General features: G+C 37.3%; 1 protein-coding gene across 1 annotated transcript in view; it reads right to left on the bottom strand.

Annotated features, from left to right (window-relative positions):
• Nucleotides 1–25779, bottom strand: part of CEP57 (centrosomal protein 57) — a 54068-nt gene that overhangs the window by 4326 nt on the left and 23963 nt on the right. Inside the window, exons 3-10 of the mRNA XM_065943973.1 lie at nt 23913–24092; nt 23433–23554; nt 13927–14043; nt 13222–13299; nt 11792–11899; nt 11168–11245; nt 871–1109; nt 142–286 (exon numbers count right to left, since the gene is read on the bottom strand). Of these exons, the coding sequence (XP_065800045.1) occupies nt 142–286; nt 871–1109; nt 11168–11245; nt 11792–11899; nt 13222–13299; nt 13927–14043; nt 23433–23554; nt 23913–24092 (1067 nt within the window). The remainder of the gene's footprint in view (nt 1–141; nt 287–870; nt 1110–11167; nt 11246–11791; nt 11900–13221; nt 13300–13926; nt 14044–23432; nt 23555–23912; nt 24093–25779) is intronic.

The raw sequence follows: 25779 nt of genomic DNA, 5'->3' as shown, positions 1-25779 counted from the left end.
ATTAATAAGTATCTACAATAAGGAAATGTTTCTTATAGCTACTTATGATACAATGTCATCAATATATTTGATGGAAAGGGTTTTTTGTCTTTTTTACTCTTGTTTTTTAATCATTAGAAATGAATAAAGGAAAACAGTTACCTGGGCTTGGTATTTTCGAACTTTAGTTATTTGATTGGCTTTTGCCTCCATCCTTCCCACTAATGCCTCTAGTTCACACTCTAGGTTATCTTTCAGTTCAACAGTTGGTGATTCTTGGATAAGTTTTGCAAGCTGCTGGTGATCACTATATAAAAAACAGAAGAAGGTCTTAGTTAGGTTTCTTATGTTACATGGCTAAGTCCACTACATCTCCCTCACCATGGGATCCCTGCTTTGCCGATTAAAAAGTGACTCAATTTTTTCAAATAGAGCAAATTTCCCCATTAAGTCCAAAAAGGGTACCAGAGGCAAAGGAAAAAGAGTTTAAAGCACTAATAATCTATCTCCCCCACAGAGCATTACATAATGTAGAAAAGGAAAGTCTAGAGAAGGATTCTTGTCCTTCACTCACTCATTTCCTAACTTATCAGTTATGTTTAGCTAAACTCAACGTATAACAAGCTCCCAAACAAGGAAAAAAAAACTTGAATATAAACCTTGGTCTTTAAAACATTTAACAGTAATAGAAAAAGGAGATACTTCGCCCAGAAGAGCTGTTATTTGTTAAAGTCCTAGTAACCTGTTGAGTGGTTGGTAAAATGATTGTATTCAGTAAATATTTCTTGAAGTATTTAAATATGATAGAATTATTAAAGTCACCAAGAAGTTAAAATGAGGTTTTAGAATTAAATGAAATTAAAAAAAAAAAACCAAAACACCAAAACTCACAAGCTCATTTGCCCAAATTCATCTTGTAAAGTCTGCAGGACTTCAGACAGCTCTTCATTAACACTGCTAGAGGAGGGAGGCGTTGCTGACTTCTTGCTCTTCCCATTTCGTGAAGACACTTGTTTTGCCAAAGGAATACTGCTGACTACTCGATCGTTGCACAAGACTTTACTGTGTTGCTTCATTAGATGCAGGACATGCTGAACATTGGCTACCACCGCATGGCTGGGGCTGGTGGACTGAAGAAAAAGGGAAGTAATTGAAGCCAGATCTTCTGGAAGAATGTTTTACCCCCTAACCCGGGTAAAAAGACTCTTTCCTTCCCCACAAAAAACCCTATGATACAAACTTCCGACATTACAAGTGCATTTCCAGCCTGCCTCTTACTCTCCACCCTACTGTCATGCACATGGCTTATGTGCCCATCTCTGTCAGTTACAGAAGAACATCCCAACTGTCTGTCACCCTGTTCCCCGTCTCTTTACTCCACAGTGCCATCAGTTGTCCTCCTAAAATATTATTCTGGTCATGTTCTTTTGATGTTAGGCCCGCTGACTAAATGTACAAACTCCTCAGCACAGAAATCAAGGCCTGTGGACAATAAGCTGCAGCTTCTACACCTCAGCCTCGTGTCCGACTGTCTCCTACCTGCTCGCCGCTCTTTCAATAAACTGTACTTGCACATGCCATTTCTTTCATGTGCCAATTTTTATACCATTTAAAAAGAAAAACACACCATTCAAATATATGATTTGTAAAGACTTTCTTAAAACCCCCAGTTAATTAATTGGTCTAATTTCAGATGACCTATGGCATTTCTCTCTATCACAGCATTTATCACAGTAGACTGTTAACTGTATCTGCATGTCTATCTCACCTATTAAACAGTGTAAGTACTTCCAGGTGACAGAGGCTGTTACCATATTCATTTAACCTCTAGTAGGAAGCACTCAGTTCATGTCTGTCATATAAACAACAGGGAAAACCTGACAGCCCTCTCAAAACTTTCTTGTTTTGAATACTAAACAACTGTCTCAATGTGCAATTTCAATGTATAAACAGATAGTTGGGCCAACTTGGCTCCATAAGCATCAGCTAGACAGACTGTTTAAAATGCAGGTTCCTGGGCAGCACTCCCTACTCAATCACTGCAGGGTCAAGGCTTAGAATGTACATTTAGTTTGCATTTAAATGTACATTTAAATTGATTCTGATCAACCAGGTTTGCAAACCACTCTGCTAAGTTAAACAGATGCTTTGTTTACCCTAGTTTTTATGGTTAGGTAGCAAATCGAATTTAGTAATGTATATATATATATAGCTTTCCTGGTGGCTCAGGTGGTAAAGAATTTGCCTGCAATGCAGGAGACCTGGGTTCAATACCTAGGTTGGGAAGATTCTCTGGAGGAGGGCATGGCTACCCACTCCAGCATTATTGCCAAGAGAATTCCATGGACAGAGGAGCCTGGCAGTCTGCTCTCAATGGGGTCACAAAGAGTCAGACACAACTGAGTGTATATATATATATACAAAGATGCATATACCACATCCAAGTGGGGTTTATTCTGGGAATGCAAGGATAGTTCAGTATTTGAAAATGAATCCATGTAATCCAGCATATCAATAAGGTGAGAAAAAAAACCCACATAACCATTATCACTTGATGGAAAAAAGCATGTGAAAAACTCCAAAACCCATTAAGGGTATAAACTTTCAGCAAACTAGGAACAGAGAGAAATTTCCTCAAGCTGATGAAGAGCATAGGCAAAGAGCCTAAACCTAATATCATACTTATCAGTGAAAGACTGAATGCTTTCCCCTGAAGACCAGAAAAAGGCAAAGATGTCCACTCTTATCTTTGTTACTTACAACATGAAACAGGAAATCCTAGCCAGTGCAGTAATGCAAGAGAGAAGTAAAAAGGTACACAAATTAGAAAGGAAGAAATAAACTATCCTTATTTACATATAACATGACTTTTTTACATAGAAAAGCTTCAGTTCAGTCAGTTCAGTTGCTCAGTTGTGTCCGACTCTTTGAGCCCATGGATGCAGCACGCCAGGCCTCCCTGCCCAACACCAACTCCTGGAGTTTACTCAAACTCATGCCCATTGAGTCAGTGATGCCACAGAAAAGCTTAAGTAAATAATAATATAAAAAAAACTCCTAGGACTAATAAGTGAATTCAGCAAGGTAACAGAATGTAAGATTAACATACAAAGCCCAAATATACTACTAATGATCATGTAGAAACAAGTTGAAACTCAACACAATTCACATCTGCTCAAAAAAAATTGAATACAAATATAACAAAACTGGTATGGGACTAATGTTGAAAGTAAGAGTTGTAAGTAAGAGATGCACCATTCTCACGGCTATGAACAAGGATGTCAATTCTCTCAAATTAATACAGTTCCTATCAAAATCCCAGCAAGACATATTTTTGGTAGAGAAGTTTATTCTAAAATTCACATGCAAAGACAAAGGAACTAGAAGAGCTTAAAGAATTTTGAAATTCTTTTTTGTTACTTTTCTGACTCTCCTTAAGATATTTTATGTCTATTGAATTTAGAAATGAAAAAACTAGAAATTCTATTTTGTCTTAAATTTCATTTTTTTCTAGCAATTAACTTTTATTGCATTTTACAAGTGTATTAGTTTATGACAATGTATAAATAAAAGTAACTGGCCCTCACACTAGACAGTTTGGGACATACTCAAATTGACAGCACGTTCTGAGCTGTCTGAGCAGTATCTCACAGAAGCACAAACTGTAACTTCTGAAGACCTCAGAGCACCCGAGACTCTCACAACACTGTCACACTGGCTCTGTGGAGAAGCCAAGGGTGGGATAATTTCAGAGAACAGCACTGAAACGTGTGTGTTACCATTTGTGAAAGACAGTGCCAGTCCAAGTTCGATGCAGGAAACAGGGCATGCAAAGCCGGTGCACTGGGACGGCCCAGAGGGATGGGATGGGGAGTGAGGGGGGTTTGGGATGGGATGGAAAGAAATGGGCTACATTTTCTAACCTAAGAATAACTCAATACGAAAGTTATTATGAAATTAATAACCAAAGGAGGATTTAGCAGTAAACTAAGAATAGAGTGCTTAGTTGAATTAGGCCATGAAGCACGCACACACCGCCCGTCACCCTCCTCAAGTAAGTACGATATACCCAAACTTATTTATATATATTAGTCATATGAGAGGAGACAAGTCGTAACAAGGTAAGCATACTGGAAAGTGTGCTTGGATGAATCAAGATATAGCTTAAATAAAGCACCTAGTTTACACCTAGAAGATTTCACTATACCACGAATATCTTGAACCAATTCTAGCCCATAAGCCTACTCACACTAAACTACCAATTTATTATAAATAAAACATTTACCTACCATTAAAAGTATAGGAGATAGAAATTTTAATACGGCGCTATAGAGATAGTACCGTAAGGGAACGATGAAAGAAAAAAATCAAAGTACAAAAAAGCAAAGATTACCCCTTGTACCTTTTGCATAATGAGTTAACTAGTAAAAACTTAACAAAATGAATTTTAGCTAAGTACCCCGAAACCAGACGAGCTACTTATGAACAATTTATCGAGAACCAACTCATCTATGTAGCAAAATAGTGAGAAGATTTGTAAGTAGAGGTGAAACGCCTAACGAGCCTGGTGATAGCTGGTTGTCCAGAAAATGAATATTAGTTCAGCTTTAAAAATACCGAAAATATAAACAAATTACAATGTATTTTTAAAAGTTAGTCTAAAAAGGTACAGCCTTTTAGAAATGGGTACAACCTTAATTAGAGAGTAAGACTTAATACATATCATAGTAGGCTTAAAAGCAGCCACCAATTAAGAAAGCATTAAAGCTCGACAATAAAACAACATTAATTCCAACAACAAATAATCAACTCCTAACCCAATACTGGACTAATCTATTAAGAATAGAAGCAATAATGTTAATATGAGTAACAAGAAATATTTCTCCCTGCATAAGTTTAAGTCAGTATCTGATAATATTCTGACTATTAACAGCAAAATAAGAATAGCCCACCCATAAATAGCTTATTAATTATACTGTTAATCCAACACAGGAATGCACTTAAGGAAAGATTAAAAGAAGTAAAAGGAACTCGGCAAACACTAAACCCCGCCTGTTTACCAAAAACATCACCTCTAGCATTACTAGTATTGGAGGCACTGCCTGCCCAGTGACAACCGTTAAACGGCCGCGGTATCCTGACCATGCAAAGGTAGCATAATCACTTGTTCTCTAAATAAGGACTTGTATGAATGGCCACACGAGGGTTTTACTGTCTCTTACTTCCAATCAGTGAAATTGACCTTCCCGTGAAGAGGCGGGAATATATTAATAAGACGAGAAGACCCTATGGAGCTTTAACTACTTAGCCCAAAGAAACAAAATTTATTTCTAAGGAAACAACAACATTCTTTATGAGCTAACAGCTTTGGTTGGGGTGACCTTGGAGAATAAAAAATCCTCCGAGCAATTTTAAAGACTAGACCCACAAGTCAAATCACATAATCGCTTATTGATCCAAAAAATTGATCAACGGAACAAGTTACCCTAGGAATAACAGCGCAATCCTATTCAAGAGTCCATATCGACAATAGGGTTTACGACCTCGATGTTGGATCAGGACATCCTGATGGTGCAACCGCTATCAAAGGTTCGTTTGTTCAACGATTAAAGTCCTACGTGATCTGAGTTCAGACCGGAGTAATCCAGGTCGGTTTCTATCTATTATGCATTTCTCCCAGTACGAAAGGACCAGAGAAACAAGGCCAACTTCAAACAAGTGCCTTAAATTAATTAATGATATCATCTTAATTAACTCTACAAACAAACCCTACCCTAGAAAAGGGTTTTGTTAAGGTGGCAGAGCCTGGTAATTGCGTAAAACTTAAAACTTTATAATCAGAGATTCAAATCCTCTCCTTAACAAAATGTTTATAATTAATATTCTAATACTAATTATTCCTATCCTATTATCCGTAGCATTCCTTACACTGGTAGAACGAAAGGTACTAGGATATATACAATTTCGAAAAGGCCCGAATGTTGTAGGCCCCTACGGCCTACTCCAACCTATTGCAGATGCCATCAAACTCTTTATCAAAGAACCACTACGACCCGCCACATCTTCAATCTCAATATTTATTTTAGCCCCTATCCTAGCTCTAAGTTTAGCTCTAACTATATGAATTCCCCTACCCATGCCATACCCTCTCATTAACATGAACCTAGGAGTCCTATTTATACTAGCAATATCAAGTCTGGCCGTGTATTCCATTCTCTGATCAGGCTGAGCCTCCAATTCTAAGTATGCACTAATCGGAGCCCTACGGGCAGTGGCACAAACAATCTCATATGAAGTAACACTAGCCATTATCCTACTATCAGTCCTTCTAATAAATGGATCTTTTACCCTTTCAACTTTAATCATTACACAAGAACAAGTATGACTTATTTTTCCAGCATGACCCTTAGCAATAATATGATTTATCTCAACATTAGCAGAAACAAACCGAGCCCCCTTCGATCTCACCGAAGGCGAATCAGAACTAGTCTCTGGCTTTAATGTAGAATATGCAGCAGGGCCATTCACCCTATTTTTCATAGCAGAGTACGCAAATATCATTATAATAAATATTTTCACAACAACTTTATTCCTCGGAGCATTTCACAACCCAATCTTACCAGAACTCTACACAATCAACTTTACTATTAAATCTCTACTGTTAACAATCTCCTTCCTATGAATTCGAGCATCTTATCCTCGATTTCGCTATGACCAACTAATACATTTGCTATGAAAAAATTTTTTACCCCTTACACTAGCCCTATGCATATGACATGTATCACTACCCATTTTCCTATCAAGCATTCCCCCACAAACATAAGAAATATGTCTGACAAAAGAGTTACTTTGATAGAGTAAATAATAGAGGTTTAAGCCCTCTTATTTCTAGAACTATAGGAATTGAACCTACTCCCAAGAATCCAAAACTCTTTGTGCTCCCAATTACACCAAATTCTAATAGTAAGGTCAGCTAATTAAGCTATCGGGCCCATATCCCGAAAATGTTGGTTTATATCCTTCCCGTACTAATAAACCCAACCATCTTTATTATTATTCTATCAACACTAATACTAGGCACTATTATTGTTATAATTAGCTCCCATTGATTACTTGTCTGAATCGGATTTGAAATGAACATGCTCGCCATCATCCCCATTATAATAAAGAAGCACAACCCACGGGCTACAGAAGCATCCACCAAGTATTTTTTAACCCAATCTACAGCCAATATTACTAATAATAGCCGTCATTATTAACCTAATATTCTCAGGCCAATGAACCGTAATAAAATTATTTAACCCAGTGGCATCCATACTTATAACAATAGCCCTCACCATAAAATTAGGAATAGCCCCATTTCACTTCTGAGTCCCAGAAGTAACACAAGGCATCCCTCTATCATCAGGCCTGATCCTACTCACATGACAAAAATTAGCGCCCATATCAGTACTCTACCAAATTTTTCCATCCATTAATTTAAATATAATCCTAACTATTTCCATTTTATCAATTATAATTGGAGGCTGAGGAGGGCTAAACCAAACACAACTACGAAAAATTATAGCATACTCATCAATTGCCCACATAGGCTGAATAACAGCAGTCCTGCCATATAACCCCACAATAACACTACTAAACCTAATTATTTATATTATCATAACCTCCACTATATTCTCACTATTTATGGCTAACTCAACTACTACCACTTTATCACTATCACACACTTGAAATAAAATACCTGTAATATCCATTCTAATTCTTGTTACCCTCCTATCAATAGGAGGACTTCCCCCACTATCAGGATTTATGCCAAAATGAATAATTATTCAAGAAATGACAAAAAATGATAGCCTCATCCTACCTACCCTCATAGCAATCTCAGCACTCTTAAACTTATACTTCTACATACGACTCACATATTCTACCGCACTAACAATATTTCCTTCTGTAAATAATATAAAGATAAAATGGCAGTTTCCCACTACAAAACAAATAACTCTTCTACCCACAATAGTTATCTTATCTACCATGCTATTACCACTCACACCAATTCTATCAGTACTAGAATAGGAGTTTAGGTTAGCCTAGACCAAGAACCTTCAAAGCCCTAAGCAAGTATAATATACTTAACTCCTGATAAGGACTGCAAGACCATATCTTACATCAATTGAATGCAAATCAACCACTTTAATTAAGCTAAATCCTCACTAGATTGGTGGGCTCCACTCCCACGAAACTTTAGTTAACAGCTAAACACCCTAATCAACTGGCTTCAATCCACTTCTCCCCCCGCGAAGAAAAAAAGGCGGGAGAAGCCCCGGCAGAGTTTGAAGCTGCTTCTTTGAATTTGCAATTCAACATGAAATTTCACCACAGGACCTGGTAAAAAGAGGATTATAAACCTCTGTCTTTAGATTTACAGTCTAATGCTTCACTCAGCCATCTTACCTATGTTCATTAACCGTTGATTATTTTCAACTAATCATAAAGACATCGGCACCCTGTACCTACTATTCGGTGCCTGAGCAGGCATAGTAGGAACAGCCCTAAGCCTGTTAATTCGTGCTGAACTGGGTCAACCCGGGACCCTACTTGGAGATGACCAAATTTATAACGTAATTGTAACCGTACATGCATTTGTAATAATTTTCTTTATAGTAATACCCATTATAATTGGAGGATTCGGCAATTGACTAGTTCCTTTAATAATTGGTGCTCCAGACATAGCATTCCCTCGAATAAATAACATAAGCTTCTGGCTTCTCCCACCCTCTTTCCTACTACTTCTAGCATCATCTATAGTTGAAGCTGGCGCAGGAACAGGCTGAACCGTATACCCCCCTCTAGCTGGTAATCTGGCTCATGCAGGAGCTTCAGTAGACCTGACTATTTTTTCTTTACACCTAGCAGGTGTCTCTTCAATTTTAGGGGCCATTAACTTTATTACAACAATTATTAATATAAAACCCCCTGCCATATCACAATATCAAACCCCCCTGTTCGTGTGATCCGTACTAATTACCGCCGTGTTACAATTACCGCCGGAATTACAATACTATTAACAGACCGAAATTTAAATACAACTTTCTTTGACCCAGCAGGAGGTGGAGACCCTATTCTGTACCAACATCTGTTCTGATTCTTTGGCCACCCTGAAGTATATACCCATGGCTGATTCATGTCAACGTATGGCAAAAACCACCACAGTACAGTAATTAGCCTCCAATTAAAATTTTAAAAGCTGAAAAAAGACAAGATGACCTTGGGTTGAAAACCCCTATCTTTGAACCTGCCCTGTTCAATCTCTGTATTAATGACTTCAATGGAAATTACCAAAGATAAGCAAATTAAATTTGGGGATAATACAAATATAACATAAGACTGAACTAGATTCTAATCTAACATGGGTTAGGGTGAATCAATTTCTATAGTGCTTCATTTAATTAAAAATTCTGTGTAAAAAAATCAATTCCACAAATACAGGACCTAGAAAGGCTGATGCTAAGACTAGGTAAAAGACCTGAGTAAAAGTCAACTTTAGTTGACTCTGGAATTAACGAGTCAAAGGGATGCTACGGTTTCCCTGTAACATGAATTCGATACTAAGCTGAATTCCCAGACCTCCAGAACATGACACTCTATTCTGTGCTAGTCACACACTGAGAGGCCGATATTCGATTTAGGAAGGAATGGAGTGATGAAGTGGTTAAGAAACTCACAAAGCATATCTTATCATGAATCATTGAAGAAAAAGATTTAGTAACCAGAAGAAGGTAAGAATAAAAATAAAGCTATCTTCAAAAGTTTCAAAATTTTTGTATAGTTAAGGCTTCATTTGGGTCATCTATTCATCTACATCATCATCTATGTGGATCCCTGAGAGCAGAATAAACCCCACTGAGTAGAATTTACAGCAACAGATTTCATGTCACTTAAGCATTTCCAAGTAAAGCCGTATAGAAACGTGAAGGACTGTCTGAGGTATAATGAGGTTTCATAAGTAGGGTGTTTGGACAGAGTCCAGGACCATTATGCTGAATGTTTACATAATGAAAACATTGGACAGGGAACTGTTATTAAATGGGTTCCAAATATAACTGAACATCAGATATTGAGACTGGGCACCAACTAAATATACTTTCTAGGCCCCACACCTACACAATTCTGATTTAGTAGAATTGTGGCAAGGCTTCATAATCTGCTTTTTCAAGTGAATAGTCAATGATTCTGATACAGCTGGTCATCCTTTGAGAAACTGTTTCAAACCCAACTCAGAGATTCTATGGCAAAGCAGAACCATGGTTAGAAGCAACAGATAGAAGAAAAAATGTAGGTCAAAAGATATCTGCAATCCAAGAAGAGATTAAATTTAGGGTAAAGAACAGCCAATGGCAAAATTTTTAAAGAATGATTTGTGCCACACAGATCTACAAAGGACAAGTGGAAAAGCTAGGAAATTGTTCCTTCCCCAAGCTTTCACTGAGAATTTACTGTGGGTTAACATAAGTAAATAAAACTTATTCCTCAAGCCTCTCAAACTTGCTATCTAGAGTTGGGTGTTCAAGGTATTGAAATAGCCAGCAACACAAACATTAATGAAAAAAGTGGTATAAACTAACACAATGTTGAGCACTTCTTAGAAATCACCCTGTACTTGCTGATATTTGACAAAATTACCATCTCCACATTTTTAAGCACTAAAGGAACTTAAGATTCAAATCTATGTATGGCTGCTTCTTGGAGAATCAATCCTTAAGTAATAAGCATGTGAGGACAAAGAAGACGTGACTCCTCTTCATTTAAATATCTTCAATCTATACCTAAATACAAATCAACAGGGCTGATATGAAAATTCCAGTGCTACAAATATACAGTTTCCCATTTCCTTTCCTATCCATAACCATACCTTCACCAAACCAGGGGCTCTGCTTTTGTTCATTACTTCCTTCCACATACACTTCACCAGCTTTAAAGTGTCCCATCAAGGCTTCCCCCTGCGCCGCAGTCCTATAAAACTTTCTTCCATCTCTTTCTTACAACACTAGGATCCCTTGGTAAAAAGGCAGAATAATGCTACTGGATACTACAGTAGTATCATACACCATTTATAGGTACACGGGCAAATGAGTGGATTTAACTCAAAGATCTAAGTTGTACAAAAAAATTCAGAGTTCAACCAACTCACCTTTCCAGCTACAAATGGCATATCACCCAAGCATAATCGATAATGTGGCTGTATAGCAAAATAGTTCCTAGAACCCTTCTGCAAGGAAAAGAAAAAAGGAAAGCAATTTTACTCACATGCCGGTAAGAGCTGCCTATGTAAGACTAACCTGGAATTTCAGGTAACTGCTGGGCTCCTGCTTGTTTTACCTCTACTGGCATTACGGCCAGTGCTCCTAATAATACTTGTCAACACACATCTTACCCTAAGGAAACGCCAAGAAAGAAAAAAATAGTACCTGACGAAACAGCAGTTACAGTCTCAGTAAAGAAATTCTCTGTCTATATGCATGTACACATGTATATACACACACAAACTTTTAAGAGCAAAGGGTAATTAATGCAATACTGAATAATAACTAATATTTGTGCAGTGCTATGTAGTTCTAAAATGTTTTCATATTAATTATCTCACTGTTAGGGTTAAAATTTAGAAGTAGGTGTTACTTATCCCCATTTTCCCAATGAAGAAACTTAGAATGAAACAGATTTACTCATCCAAGATTGAAGGACCAGATGGTTTATGAGTACTTTCACAAAAACTATGTTAAGCAATAACCAGTACCTTACGGTTCTTTTTTCATACCTTTTCTGGTGGTTTTGACTTCTTTTTTTTAATTCTTTTTGTATTGGGAACACATGAAGTTGCCTTATCTTGATAGATAAGTCTATTTACTTCTAGACCAGTCTGCAACTAGGAAAAATATGAGAACCTAAAGTTAAATACTGAAGAAATAAAAGTTATGATTCAATGCCATGTAAAGGCCTATACAAAACCTACAGTAGTATCATACAGTACAGATTAAAAAACATATCACAGCTATGTAACTGTGTCTAGTCATAGCTATGTAACTATGTCTTGAGTCAATCTGTGAACACTTGTCCAATATTTTAAATCAATACCACTCTCTCATTTCATCTTGAAGTACTGCCCTATAATTTGTCCTTTCACTTAGCCTGGCTCCTTTTAGTTCCTTATTTGAGGTTGATCCTTAAATTTTATCTAACGAGTTAAAGCCAATATTTCTAACTCAACCAATGCTTCAGCATTTTCTTCTTTTCACACACAGCATGTACAACAATGCTAGACACAAAGCAGTTGGACAACAAAGCACAATCTTCCTCTTTTAAAAGCTCACACACTTAATGCAAGAAAAAGGAACTGGAAATCCATGTGCAAAAGAACTGGAAGGTGTGTCAGAGAATGTAATCAAGTCCTTTTCCCTAGAAGCTTAGTAACTACATTAATTTAATATAATAGAAATTCCACAAGCAACTACTAAGGGTTTCAAAAAGGGCTGCTGTTTTCAACTCTTCCCTAAAAATATAATTATATACATATGTATATACATATATGTGTGTGTGTGTTGTCTACAACAGTGGTTTTCAAACCTGCCTATGAAACAAAATTGTCTTGAGTTTGTGAGAAACACTCAGATCATCATACTGCCTCACCTATCCCACCTGGGGACCACTGCATGGGATAAAAATCCAGGGTTACGAATGAGCAGAGTTCATTTTCCTCATATGGTGGCTTTAGTGAATTAGTACAGGTCACCAACTATTGGGCAGCCCACTACCTTCACTACTGACCTGGCATCTGGAGGCCACCAAAAAAGAGAAGCACTTACAAGACGGGATACTGAATGACAGATACTGGATGACTGATTCACGGGATACTTTCAAACATTTCCAAAGGTGACTATTACGTGAAAAGTTTTATACAACTATAAAGTTTTACATGGTTATGTGTATAGATTCTGATTTGTTTTAGTCTATTGATAAAAAAAAAAAAGCTGGCTGAAAGCCCACAACTGGAAAAACCCTAAAGAATTGCTCAGTTTTTACTATCTGCCTATAAAAACATCTAAATTTTTCACAATAAGCTAAGTCAGCAAATTTATATACTGGACCATTCTGAAATATAAATTATCAAAGCAGTCCACATCTACATCTATTTATATATAAAGAATAGCAGGAAATGTGAGGAGCCTACCTGCTCACATTTCAACTTACCTGGGCTGCCTTAGCTTGCATTCGTTTCCTTTCTTGTTCTTCCTGACGGAGTTTTGCTTCCAACTCTTGCATTTTTTTCTAGTGATAAAAATATTAAAAGTGGTAACAGTGAAAAGAGTTTCAATGTGTATTTGTAAAATTTTAATATAAGCAACATAGGAAAGTGTAAAATTTTTGCATGGTAAATATAAGCCTGTGAGTTCACCCTAGTAACAGCTCTGGGCTTGCCAGCATCCATGACTCTGCCTTAAGATTTAACAGAATTATGAGCAAAATCCAAGGCCAAAGAACACAGCTTCTGTATCTTCATACAGAGCTTCTATATCTTCATGTAGCCTATAGGCTACATGGAAGTTGGATCTGGAACCTTACAGTCTCAGTGGTATTAAGTACTTCCAAATGAATCAATTAAAACTAATATTAGTTCAGAGAAAAACATAAAACTGATACAAAGCCTTAAGGATACTGAAAAACATTTCATCTGTCAATATTTTCATCTGTCAATAACTCCTTCCTTAGGTACGCTACTATTGTAAAATGTCAACTTTCTCTCCAAATTTATGTTTCCTCCTTAAAAAAAAAAAATCCTATATGTTTCTTTACTATAAGGTCACTTTTTTCCTATAAAATATTTAGTATTATAAAACGACCACTTTTACAAAAGAACCAATATTATGCACAGGTGAGGAAGAAATTTTCACTGACTTCTGCAAGGGCTTGCATTGTGGTAAGCTTGTTATACTCCTGTTCAAGAAGATCCAATTTTTCAAGTTGGTTTTGAACATGTGTTTGATCATGTTGTCGTTCTCTTTCTAGGGAGACCTGGGAAAGAGTATTAAATATAGCATGATAATCTGACAAAAAACTGAAAAAAACTAATACGGATAATAATAGGCTACTTGTTTTGCTTTTCACAGAACTACTTAGACACTGCAGAGAAATTCTAGGAAAACATAAGATGAAACCATAGGAATATTAACAAATACAAGTGAAACGTCCTTATTATATACTATCATAACATGTGGTTCTATACAGTGACACTTAATACTCTGACAGTACTCATGCAACATACAGGCTGCACACTAATACTAGTTATTAGTCTGGTTTTCTTAAAGAGTTTTCATTAAGGCAATAATCATGGTTTTGGTGTCTACCATTTACGCTTCCTCTGAATTCTATGCAAAGCAACCACCATTTTTTCTTTTTCTCAGGTTTACAGTTAAGGATTTGAAGACTGCCACCTATCAGATTTAATGACTGACAGTCACAGGATAAACTAGAATAATTAAACTAGAATAAGAAGTAGAAATATGCAAATTGAAGTATACACATAAAAGGTCAAAACACTAAGCATTTGAACTTGTAAACAGTGTATCTTCATATACCAAGTCTACAGCAATAGACATCATACTAACAGAAATTTGAATATGACAAAGTAATACAAAGCTATACATTTCTCAGGAATTTGTGAGAACAGTTACTGTCCTTAAAAGAATATGTTAAGTTAAAAATTGGCACAAATCACATTTTTTCAATACTGGAACCATTCTTGTTAAATGAATTACTCAAAGTTTACTGATGAAAACAGAGCTTAATTCAAAGACATTTATGTATAATAGATGTATTAGTCAAGACATCTCACTACTGTTTTTTTTTTATTTTTATTTTTTCATTTATTTTTATTAGTTGGAGGCTAATTTCTTTACAATATTGTAGTGGATTTTGTCACACATTGACATGAATCAACCCTGGAGTTACATGTATTCCCCATCCCGATCCCCCCTCCCACCTCCCTCTCCACCGGATTCCTCTGGGTCTTCCCAGTGCACCAGGCCCGAGCACTTGTCACATGCATCCAACCTGGGCTGGTGATCTGTTTCACTATAGATAATATACATGCTGTTCTCTCGAAACATCCCACCCTCGCCTTCTCCCACAGAGTCCAAAAGTCTGTTCTGTACATCTGTGTCTCTTTTTCTGTTTTGCATATAGGGTTATCATTACCATCTTTCTAAATTCCATTATATGTGCTAGTATCCTGTGTTCTTTATCTCTCTAGTTTACTTCACTCTGTATAATGGGCTCCAGTTTCATCCATCTCATTAGAACTGATTCAAATGAATTCTTTTGAATGGCTGAGTAATATTCCATGGTGTATATGTACCACAGCTTCCTTATCCATTCGTCTGCTGATGGGCATCTAGGTTGCTTCCATGTCCTGGCTATTATAAGCAGTGCTGCGATGAACATTGGGGTGCACGTGTCTCTTTCAGATCTGGTTTCCTCAGTGTGTATGCCCAGAAGTGGGATTGCTGGGTAATATGGCAGTTCTATTTCCGGTTTTCTTAAGAAATCTCCACACTGTTCTCCATAGTGGCTGTACTAGTTTGCATTCCCACCAACAGTGTAAGAGGGATCGCTTTTCTCCACACCCTCTCCAGCATTTATTGCTTGTAGACTTTTGGATAGCAGCCATCCTGACTGGCGTGTAATGGTACCTCATTGTGGTTTTGATTTGCATTTCTCTGATAATGAGTGATGTTGAGCATCTTTTCATGTGTTTGTTAGCCATCTGTATGTCTTCTTTGGAGAAATGTCTGTTTAGTTTTTTGGCCCATTTTTTGATTGGGTCATTTATTTTTCTGGAATTGAGCTGCAGGAGTTGCATATATATTTTTGCGATTAATCCTTTGTCTGTTGCTTCAATTGCTATTATTTTCTCCCAATCTGAGGGCTGTCTTTTCACCTTGCTTATAGTTTCCTTTGTTGTGCAAAAGCTTTTAAGTTTCACTAGGTCCCATTTGTTTATTTTTGCTTTTATTTCCAATATTCTGGGAGGTGGGTCATAGAGGATCCTGCTGTGATTTATGTCGGAGAGTGTTTTGCCTATGTTCTCCTCTAGGAGTTTTATAGTTTCTGGTCTTACATTTAGATCTTTCATCCATCTTGAGTTTATTTTTGTGTATGGTGTTAGAAAGTGTTCTAGTTTCATTCTTTTACAAGTGGTTGACCAGTTTTCCCAGCACCACTTGTTAAAGAGGTTGTCTTTTTCTCCATTGCATATCCTTGTCTCCTTTGTCAAAGATAAGGTGTCTATAGGTTCGTCGATATATCTCTGGGCTTTCTATTCTGTTCCATTGATCTATATTTCTGTCTTTGTGCCAGTACCATACTGTCTTGATGACTGTGGCTTTGTAGTAGAGCCTGAAGTCAGGCAGGTTGATTCCTCCAGTTCCATTCTTCTTTCTCAAGATTACTTTGGCTATTCGAGGCTTTTTGTATTTCCATACAAATTGTGAAATTATTTGTTCTAGTTCTGTGAAAAATACCGTTGGTAGCTTGATAGGGATTACATTGAATCTATAGATTGCTTTGGGTAGTATAGCCATTTTGACAATATTGATTCTTCCAATCCATGAACACGGTACGTTTCTCCATCTGTTTGTGTCCTCTTTGATTTCTTTCATCAGTGTTTTACAGTTTTCTATGTATAGGTCTTTTGTTTCTTTAGGTAGATATACTCCTAAGTATTTTATTCTTTTTGTTGCAATGGTGAATGGTATTGTTTCCTTAATTTCTCTTTCTGTTTTCTCATTGTTAGTGTATAGGAATGCACGGGATTTCTGTGTGTTAATTTTATATCCTGCAAATTTACTATATTCGTTGGTTAGCTCTAGTAATTTTCTGGAAGAGTCTTTAGGATTTTCTATGTAGAGGATCATGTCATCAGCAAACAGCAAGAGTTTCACTTCTTTTCCTATCTGGATTCCTTTTACTTCTTTTTCTGCTCTGATTGCTGTGGCCAAAACTTCCAAAACTATGTTGAACAGTAGCGGTGAGAGTGGGCACCCTTGTCTTGTTCCTGATTTCAGGGGGAATGCTTTCAAGTTTTCACCATTGAGGGTAATGCTTGCTGTGGGTTTGTCATATATAGCTTTTATTATGTTAAGGTATGTTCCTTCTATTCCTGCTTTCTGGAGAGTTTTAATCATAAATGGGTGTTGAATTCTGTCAAAGGCTTTCTCTGCATCTATTGAGATAATCACATGGTTTTTATCTTTCAATTTGTTAATGTGGTGTATTACACTGATTGATTTGCAGATATTAAAGAATCCTTGCATTCCTGGGATAAAGCCCACTTGATCATGGTGTATGATTTTTTAAATATGTTGTTGGATTCTGTTTGCTAGAATTTTGTTAAGGACTTTTGCATCTATGTTCATCACTGATATTGGCCTGTAGTTTTCTTTTTTTGTGGCATCTTTGTCTGGTTTTGGAATTAGGGTGATGATGGCCTCACAGAATGAGTTTGGAAGTTTACCTTCTTCTGCAATTTGCTGGAAGGGTTTGAGTAAGATAGGTGTTAGCTCTTCTCTAAATTTTTGGTAGAATTCAGCTGTGAAGCCATCTGGTCCTGGGCTTTTGTTTGCTGGAAGATTTCTGATTACAGTTTCGATTTCCTTGCTTGTGATGGGTCTGTTAAGATCTTCTATTTCTTCCTGGTTCAGTTTTGGAAAGTTATACTTTTCTAAGAATTTGTCCATTTCTTCCAAGTTGTCCATTTAATTGGCATAGAACTGCTGGTAGTAGTCTCTTATGATCCTTTGTATTTCAGTGTTGTCTGTTGTGATCTCTCCATTTTCATTTCTAATTTTGTTAATTTGGTTCTTCTCTCTTTGTTTCTTAATGAGTCTTGCTAATGGTTTGTCAATTTTGTTTATTTTTTCAAAAAACCAGCTTTTAGCTTTGTTGATTTTTGCTATGGTCTTTTTAGTTTCTTTTGCATTTATTTCTGCCCTAACTTTTAAGATTTCTTTCCTTCTACTAACCCTGGGGTTCTTCACTTCTTCCTTCTCTAATTGCTTTAGGTGTAGAGTTAGGTTATTTATTTGACTTTTTTCTTATTTCTTGAGGTAAGCCTGTAATGCTATGAACATTCCCCTTAGCACTGCTTTTACAGTGTCCCATAGGTTTTGGGTTGTTGTGTTTTCATTTTCATTCATTTCTATGCATATTTTGATTTCTTTTTTGATTTCTTCTATGATTTGTTGGTTATTCAGAAGCATGTTATTTAGCCTCCATATGTTTGAATTTTTAACAATTTTTTTCCTGTAATTGAGATCTAATCTCACTGCACTGTGGTCAGAAGAGATGACTGGAATGATTTCAATTTTTTTGAATTTACCAAGACTAGATTTATGACCCAGGATGTGATCTATTCTGGAGAAGGTTCCGTGTGCACTTGAGAAAAAGGTGAAGTTGATTGTTTTGGGGTGAAATGTCCTATAGATATCAATTAGGTCTAGCTGGTCCATTGTGTCATTTAATAAACGTTTGTGTTTCCTTGTTAATTTTCTGTTTAGTTGATCTATCCATAGTTGTGAGTGGGGTATTAAAGTCTCCCACTATTATTGTGTTACTATTAATTTCCTCTTTCATACTCGTTAGCATTTGCCGTACATATTGCGGTGCTCCTATGTTGGGTGCATATATAATTGTTATATCTTCTTCTTGGATTGATCCTTTGATCATTATGTAGTGTCCTTCTTTGTCTCTTTTCACATCCTTTATTTGAAAGTCTATTTTATCTGATATGAGTATTGCGACTCCTGCTTTCTTTTGGTCTCCGTTTGCGTGAAATATTTTTTTCCAGCCCTTCACTTGTAGCCTGTATGTGTCTCTTGTTTTGAGCTGGGTCTCTTGTAGACAGCATATATAGGGGTCTTATTTTTGTATCCATTCAGCCAGTCTTTGTCTTTTGGTTGGGGCATTCAACCCATTTACATTTAAGGTCAGTATTGATAGGTATGGTCCCGTTGCCATTTACTTTGTTGTTTTGGGTTCACGTTTATACAACCTTTCTGTGTTTCCTGTCTAGAGAAGATCCTTTAGCATCTGTTGAAGAGCTGGTTTGGGGGTGCTGAATTCTCTCAGTTTTTGCTTGTCTGTAAAGCTTTTGAATTCTCCTTCATATCTGAATGAGATCCTTGCTGGGTACAGTAATCTAAGTTGTAGGTTATTCTCTTTCATTGAAGTATGTCCTGCCATTCCCTTCTGGCCTGGAGGGTTTCTATTGATAGATCAGGTGTTATCCTTATGGGAATCCCTTTGTGTGTTATTTGTTGTTTCTCCTTTGCTGCTTTTAATATTTGTTCTTTGTGTTTGATCTTTGTTAATTTGATTAATATGTGTCTTGGGGAGTTTCATCTCGGGTTTATCCGGTTTGGGACTCTCTGGGTTTCTTGGACTTGGGTGGCTATTTCTTTCCCCATGTTAGGGAAGTTTTCAGCTATTATCTCCTCGAGTATTTTCTCATTGCCTTTCTTTTTGTCTTCTTCTTCTGGGACTCCTATGGTTCGAATGTTGGGACATTTCACCTTGTCCCAGAGGTCCCTGAGGTTGTCCTCATTTCTTTTGATTCTTTTTTCTTTTTTCCTCTCTGCTTCATTTATTCCTACCATTTTATCTTCTACCTCACTTATCCTATCTTCTGTCTCTGTTATTCTACTCTTGGTTCCCTCCAGAGTGTTTTTTACCTCATTCATTGCATTATTCATTTTTAATTGACTCTTTTTTATTTCTTCTAGGTCTTTATTAAACATTTCTTGCATCTTCTCAATCTTTGTCTCCAGGCTATTTATCTGTAACTCCATTTTGTTTTCAAGATTTTGGATCATTTTTATTATCATTATTCTAAATTCTTTTTCAGGCAGATTCCCTTTCTCCTCTTTTGTTTGACTTGGTGGGCATTTTTCATGTTCCTTTACCTGTTGGGTATTTCTCTGCCTTTTCATCTTGTTTAGATTGCTGTGTCTGGAGTGGGCTTTCTGTATTCTGGAGGTCTGTGGTTCCTTTTTATTGTGGAGGTTTTACCCAGTGGGTGGGGTTGGACGATTGGCTTGTCAAGGTTTCCTGGTTAGGGAAGCTTGCATCGGTGTTCTGGTGCATGGAACTAGGTTTCTTCTCTCTGGAGTGCGATGGAGTGTCCAGTAATGAGTTTTGAGATGGGTCTATGTGTTAGCTGTGACTTTGGGCAGCCTGCATGTTGACACTGAGGGCTATGTTCCTGCGTTGCTGGAGAATTTGCATGGTATGTCTTGCTCTGGAACTTATTGGCTCCTGGGTGGTGGTTAGTTTCAGTGTAGGTATGGAGGCTTTTGGATGGTCTCTTATTACTTAATGTTCCCTGTAGTCAGGAATTTTCTGGTGTTCTCAAGTTTTGGGCTTAAGTCTCCTGCCTCTGGATTTCAGTTTTATTCTTCCTGTAGTCTCAAGACTTCTCCAAGTATACAGCACTGATAATAAAACTTCTAGGTTAATGGTGAAAAGATTCTCCCCCGTGAGGGACACCCAGAGAGGTTCACAGAGTTACATGAAAAAGAGGAGAGGGAGGAGGGAGATAGAGATGAGCAGGAGGAGAAAAAGGGGGACTCAAGAGGAGAGAGATCTACACAGTTCTCTGTTCCCAGAGTGTTCTCCGTAGTTCAGACACCCGCAAAGATTCACAGAATTGGATTGGGAAGAGAAGGGGACAGGAGGAAATAGAGGTGTTCTGAGGTAGAAAATGGAGAGTCAAGACTGGGAGAGAGTAATCAACACACTCCTGAATAAAAATGGGAATTGAATATTGGATTCTTAAATGTCCAAAATTTATATCACATACTGAAAAACAAAGATTAAAAATCTAGAGTAGAGGTTAGACTCTTAAACATACAATATTAAAAACAAACACACAAAAAATTTTAGAAATATATATGAAGTTTGGTTTAAAAATAGGGCTTCTGTTTTTTTTTTTTTTGCAAGGTTATAGTGAAATGAAAATGAAGTAGTAGAGGAGTATTAGAGGACTTTAAAAGAAAATAAGAGAAAAAGAAAAAAAATAAAAAAAAAAGAAAAAAGAAAAAAAACAAGAGGAAAAAAAAATTTTCTAATTAAAAATATCATAAAAATCTATGAAAATGAAAGTTAAGGAGTAATGGGGGAGTAATAGGGAATTTTAAAAGAAAATAAAAGAGAAAAAATTAAAAAAAAATTTTTTTAATTAAAAAAAAAAAGTGAAAATGTATCTAGGAATTTCTCTGGAGCTGTTGCGGTCAGTGTGGGTTCGGTTCAGTTTCAGATAGCTCCTCGTTCCAGCTTACACTTCTCTATATCTATCGGCCCCTTCTGGTGTAGTCGGTGTTACCTACAGGGGTTTTAATTTGTTGCACGGGTCCCTTCTGAAGCGGTTCCCTTTGTTTTTTTGACTTCTGTTTGCTGGTCTCTTCAGTGTCTAATTTCTGCCCTGACACAGGCGGGTGGAGGTGGTCTCTTGTTCAGGTTGCTAGTTCCGTTGCGCTGCAGGGAGGGACTGGTGCTGCTTTCCCTGTCTATGCTGCTCAGACTCCAGGCTGCTGTATATGGAGTGTACCCTGCGCTGCGCGCGGTTCTAGCCCTCGGGTGTTCCACAAAAGCGCTGACTCGGCTGCGCCTGTTTTGTGCCTTCCCCGGCCCAAGCAGCTCAGGCAGACAGGAGCTTCATGGGTGCACTCTCCCCGGGCGCGGCGCACCTTCTCCCCTCCGCATCCCCAGCCCCAGTCACCGCCAGCGCCGGTTGGGTGCGTGAACCCTGTGTCTAGCTGTGACCCTCCTGGCGGATGTCGACCATCCAGAATCTCAGCAAGTCTTTGGTTAGAAACTTGAGGTCTGTTTGCAGTGTGGTAGGGGATGCAGTCCTTGGGGCCGAGCCTGTCCCTTTCCCCACCCCCCTGCCTCCTGCCTCCGGCGGGGCTGGTCCGGTCCGTTCCACAGCCAGCTAGCTCCTCTGGACTTGCTCGGTCCCTTTGTTCTGTGAATGGCTTGCAGTGTGTTCGGGCCAGTTAATTTTCTCTCTCTCTTTTGCTATCTCACAGTTTAAGTTGGTAACTCACAAAGGCTCCCTCTGATTGCCCTCAGGGCACTCTGGCCCGGTCCTTACCCTAAGCAATGCCGCCCGCTCCTCTCCGTTCTGCCCCCACTTGCTGGTGGCGGATGCGGGTGTCTGGGGTACTTTTCTGCTTGGAGTTGTTTTTAGGCACATAATCTGTGGGTTTTATCTATTTTTCCCCTCCCAGTTAGGCTGCCCTCCGAGATTTAAAAACTTCCCCCAGACCTGCCAGTGCGAGCGTTTCCTGGTGTTTGGAAACTTCCTCTATTAAGACTCCCTTCCCGGGACGTATCTCCGTCCCTGGCTCTTTTGTCTCTGTTTTTATCTTTTATATTTTGTCCTACCTCCTTTCAAAGACAATGGGCTGCTTTTCTGGGCGCCTGATGACCTCAGCTAGCGATCAGAAGTTGTTTTGTGAAGTTTGCTCTGTGTTCAATTGTTCTTTCGATGAATTTGTAGGGGAGAAAGTGGTCTCCCCATCCTATTCCTCCACCATCTTGGCTCCTCCTCCCCCTCACTACTGTTTTAAAAGGTGCTTTCTAACCTGTGAACTGAAATATCCTAATAAAGAGAATTACTATAGTGCTTACTGAAGATGCTTGGCTATTTCCAGTCATGTGGCAGATCAGCTCCTTCCCCATTCCCCACTCCAACTATCACATAAAAATGTTAGACCCAACTGGAAACAAGAATATAAGGTCACAATAAACTCATTGGCACAATAAAGAGAACTATAATATAATTTACACTAAGGAACTGCTGAAGCATTCTCTTAAATACTGTCATGCAATCAAGTATTCCTTTTAGGTCTAATATGTCCAACTATGACTGAAGGCTAACTAAGGTGGAAAGCATTCAATTTCTCTCATGTTGCAGAGTGTCCAACAAAATATTCAACTTCTGTATAACAAAATTAAGATGCTAAAAAAGTATTCATAATGAATTCAAATTCTAGATTTACAATAGGAAAATGAGGTATCACTATAACTGATCCCAAGTAATTTCAGTCCTGGGCTGTTATACTGTCCCAAAGCAGAAGCTATAGAGGATATGACAGTGTGTATGAGGGTCATCCAAAAAACAAACTCTTCTTTATAGCTTTGCTGAAAGGAAAAAAACAAACCACTTTTCTCTCAAAGTTTCCACTAGCAGTTTTTCAAAATGATGGGTACTATTACCTTTTAAGATAGAGGGAGAACTGATTATTTCTAACAGCACCATTAGTCCTGAGTAAAAAGGTCTTTATATCTACCTAAATTTCTCTATAGTTAACTTTTCTTGAGAATGATTCTGTGAAGGAACAAACCTGTTTCTCTAATACAGATGTCCTCTCCATTTCTGCATGCTTTATCATGTTCCGCATGTATTCCAATTGTTTTTCTAAAAGATTACATTTATTTTCTGCAGCTAACAACTGAGATGTCAGTTCTAAAAAGAAAAACAGAGATTAGCTCACTCACAAAACAGTTTAACAATCTGTTTAACATGAATCTACGGTATATATAATAAATATTTTCCAGTACCTCTAGAAGCATTTTCAGAGGACCTAAGTCATTCACTTTCTGTATGTTAGTCTAATCTGCCTTGCATTCAGACAATAATTTTAATGCAGGACATCAGCACTTGTTCCTCAAAACGCACTCAAATATAATGCAATCTTGTAGTGCTGGAAGACACTAAGCACTAGAAAACACTAACGTGGAATTTCTTTTAAGGTAATTTTTTAAAGAGTAATCTTATAATACTTATGTTGATAGTGTTTTATTTCCCTCATAATTAAACAAACCTTGATTGTGCTTTGATTCCTCATTCTTTGAATTCTCCCTTTCTTGTATCTGTTCATCTAATACTTTCTTATATTCAATTGTTTCTTTAGACAAGGTTTTCACACTTTCTTCTGCCTGAATCCTTTCAAGTTCTAAACGTCGAATTTTATCTTGAAGATTCTTCAGAGCAGAAAATATAGCTGTCAAATACAAATATGGATACTGTAAGATACTGTCCATGGAAAAGTTTACTGAAAAAGAATAAATTCATCTAAATAAAAAATAAAATTGATGGAGGATCACTCTTTGGGAATTATGATCACATGATAATTGTTTTAAAAAATCTATTTAAAGACATCATGTGAATCTCTGAAATGAGCCAGGTATTCAAGTAAAAAGCACACTGCAATGGTAAAAACATTGCAAGGATTTTGTAAAATGGCAAAAATATTTAGCTAATCATACAAAAGCCACAAACTGTGCTAAGGCATATTAACTATCAATCTTTTGTTTTACTAATAAGATCACATGCAGAATCCAATTATAGAGTAAAAAACAGTTAAGCACAAAAACTGGAGAAGGCAATGGCAAACCACTCCAGTATTCTTATCTGGAAAATCCCGTGATAGAGGAGGCCTCACGGGCTACAGTCCATGGGGATGCAGAGAGTCAGATATGACTGAGCACACACATACAAGCACAAAAAGGACTATTTTTTTGATCTCCAAAAAACCCTAAGCACTCTGCCCCTCAAAAAGCTTCTAATTATAATACATATTCACTGTAGAAGGCAAATACAACAAAGAGAAGAACTACTACCAAGAGATAATGACTATCAATTTTGGTCATTACTTAAAGAAATCATTTCCCTGTGATCAGTCAGGAATTGAAAAACAAAGTTATTAGATCAAAGAATATTCATATTTAAAGGTACCTGAATAGAGCAAAATACCTTAAAAAAAAAAAAGGCTGTATCAATTTACACTTTTATCAGAAGTACCTGTCTTTGCCAATACAGACCATTATTAACTACAATGTCACTGCCATTCTGATTAAGAAACCCAGGGTACTCCAATTATTTTATTTTGCATTTCTATTAAAATTATCTTGATATATGAATTTCATATAACGGTAAGTTCCTATATCTATCATACAGCAGTGTTAACAATATTCAATTATTTTCATTCTTTTCTCCCTTGATAATTAAGGTATTTAAGATTATATGAATTTCCTTCCAACTACTACAATCCATAAGTTTAGTACTTCTCCATGTCAATCTATAGGTACATTTCTAGAACTCCATCTTTATACTTACTTGTCTATGAACTTTCTATTCCACTAATGTCTATTTCTGTACCAGCTCCACACTTCCTATTTGTATAGCTCTACAATCTGTTTTTCATATGGTGAGGCCATCCTTTATGAGTGAAGCCTTCTATTAAAAGAAAAGGTGCAGTTCTCACACATTATTCTTTAAGTGATATTCACAATGTTAAAGTTCCCACTGAGGAACACTGCACAGCTCTATTCAGGTCTTCAAGTATTCTCGTAGCAGAGCACACAGAACGAGCCTAGTCGCTGACCACAGGCGACTCTTCCACCACAGCCTCCTTCCCAGGCCAGGGGGCTGGGTCATTCCAGTTCCTTTTCTCCAGTTAGACTTCCAAAGGAAGTCACTTCACCTGGACCTAAAGTTTTTATCTCCAGTTGCTACCTGGATTTAAAATCCCAACTTCTCCCCTATCGTACCCTAATACCTAAGGCTTTTATATGATATTAAGACTCCTAATAAAGTCTCTGAGGCTTTCAGTCTTAAATTCATTGTATTTCTGGCACCTAAGTGTTTCCCTTTCTTGCTTTAAAGCTGGGTTTTATTTACTTCTTTTG

Source organism: Muntiacus reevesi, chromosome 9 (genome assembly GCF_963930625.1).
Source record: "Muntiacus reevesi chromosome 9, mMunRee1.1, whole genome shotgun sequence".
NCBI lineage: Eukaryota > Metazoa > Chordata > Mammalia > Artiodactyla > Cervidae > Muntiacus > Muntiacus reevesi.
The sequence above is the reverse complement of the archived record's forward strand: the minus strand, read 5'-3'. Positions and strand labels throughout refer to the sequence as shown.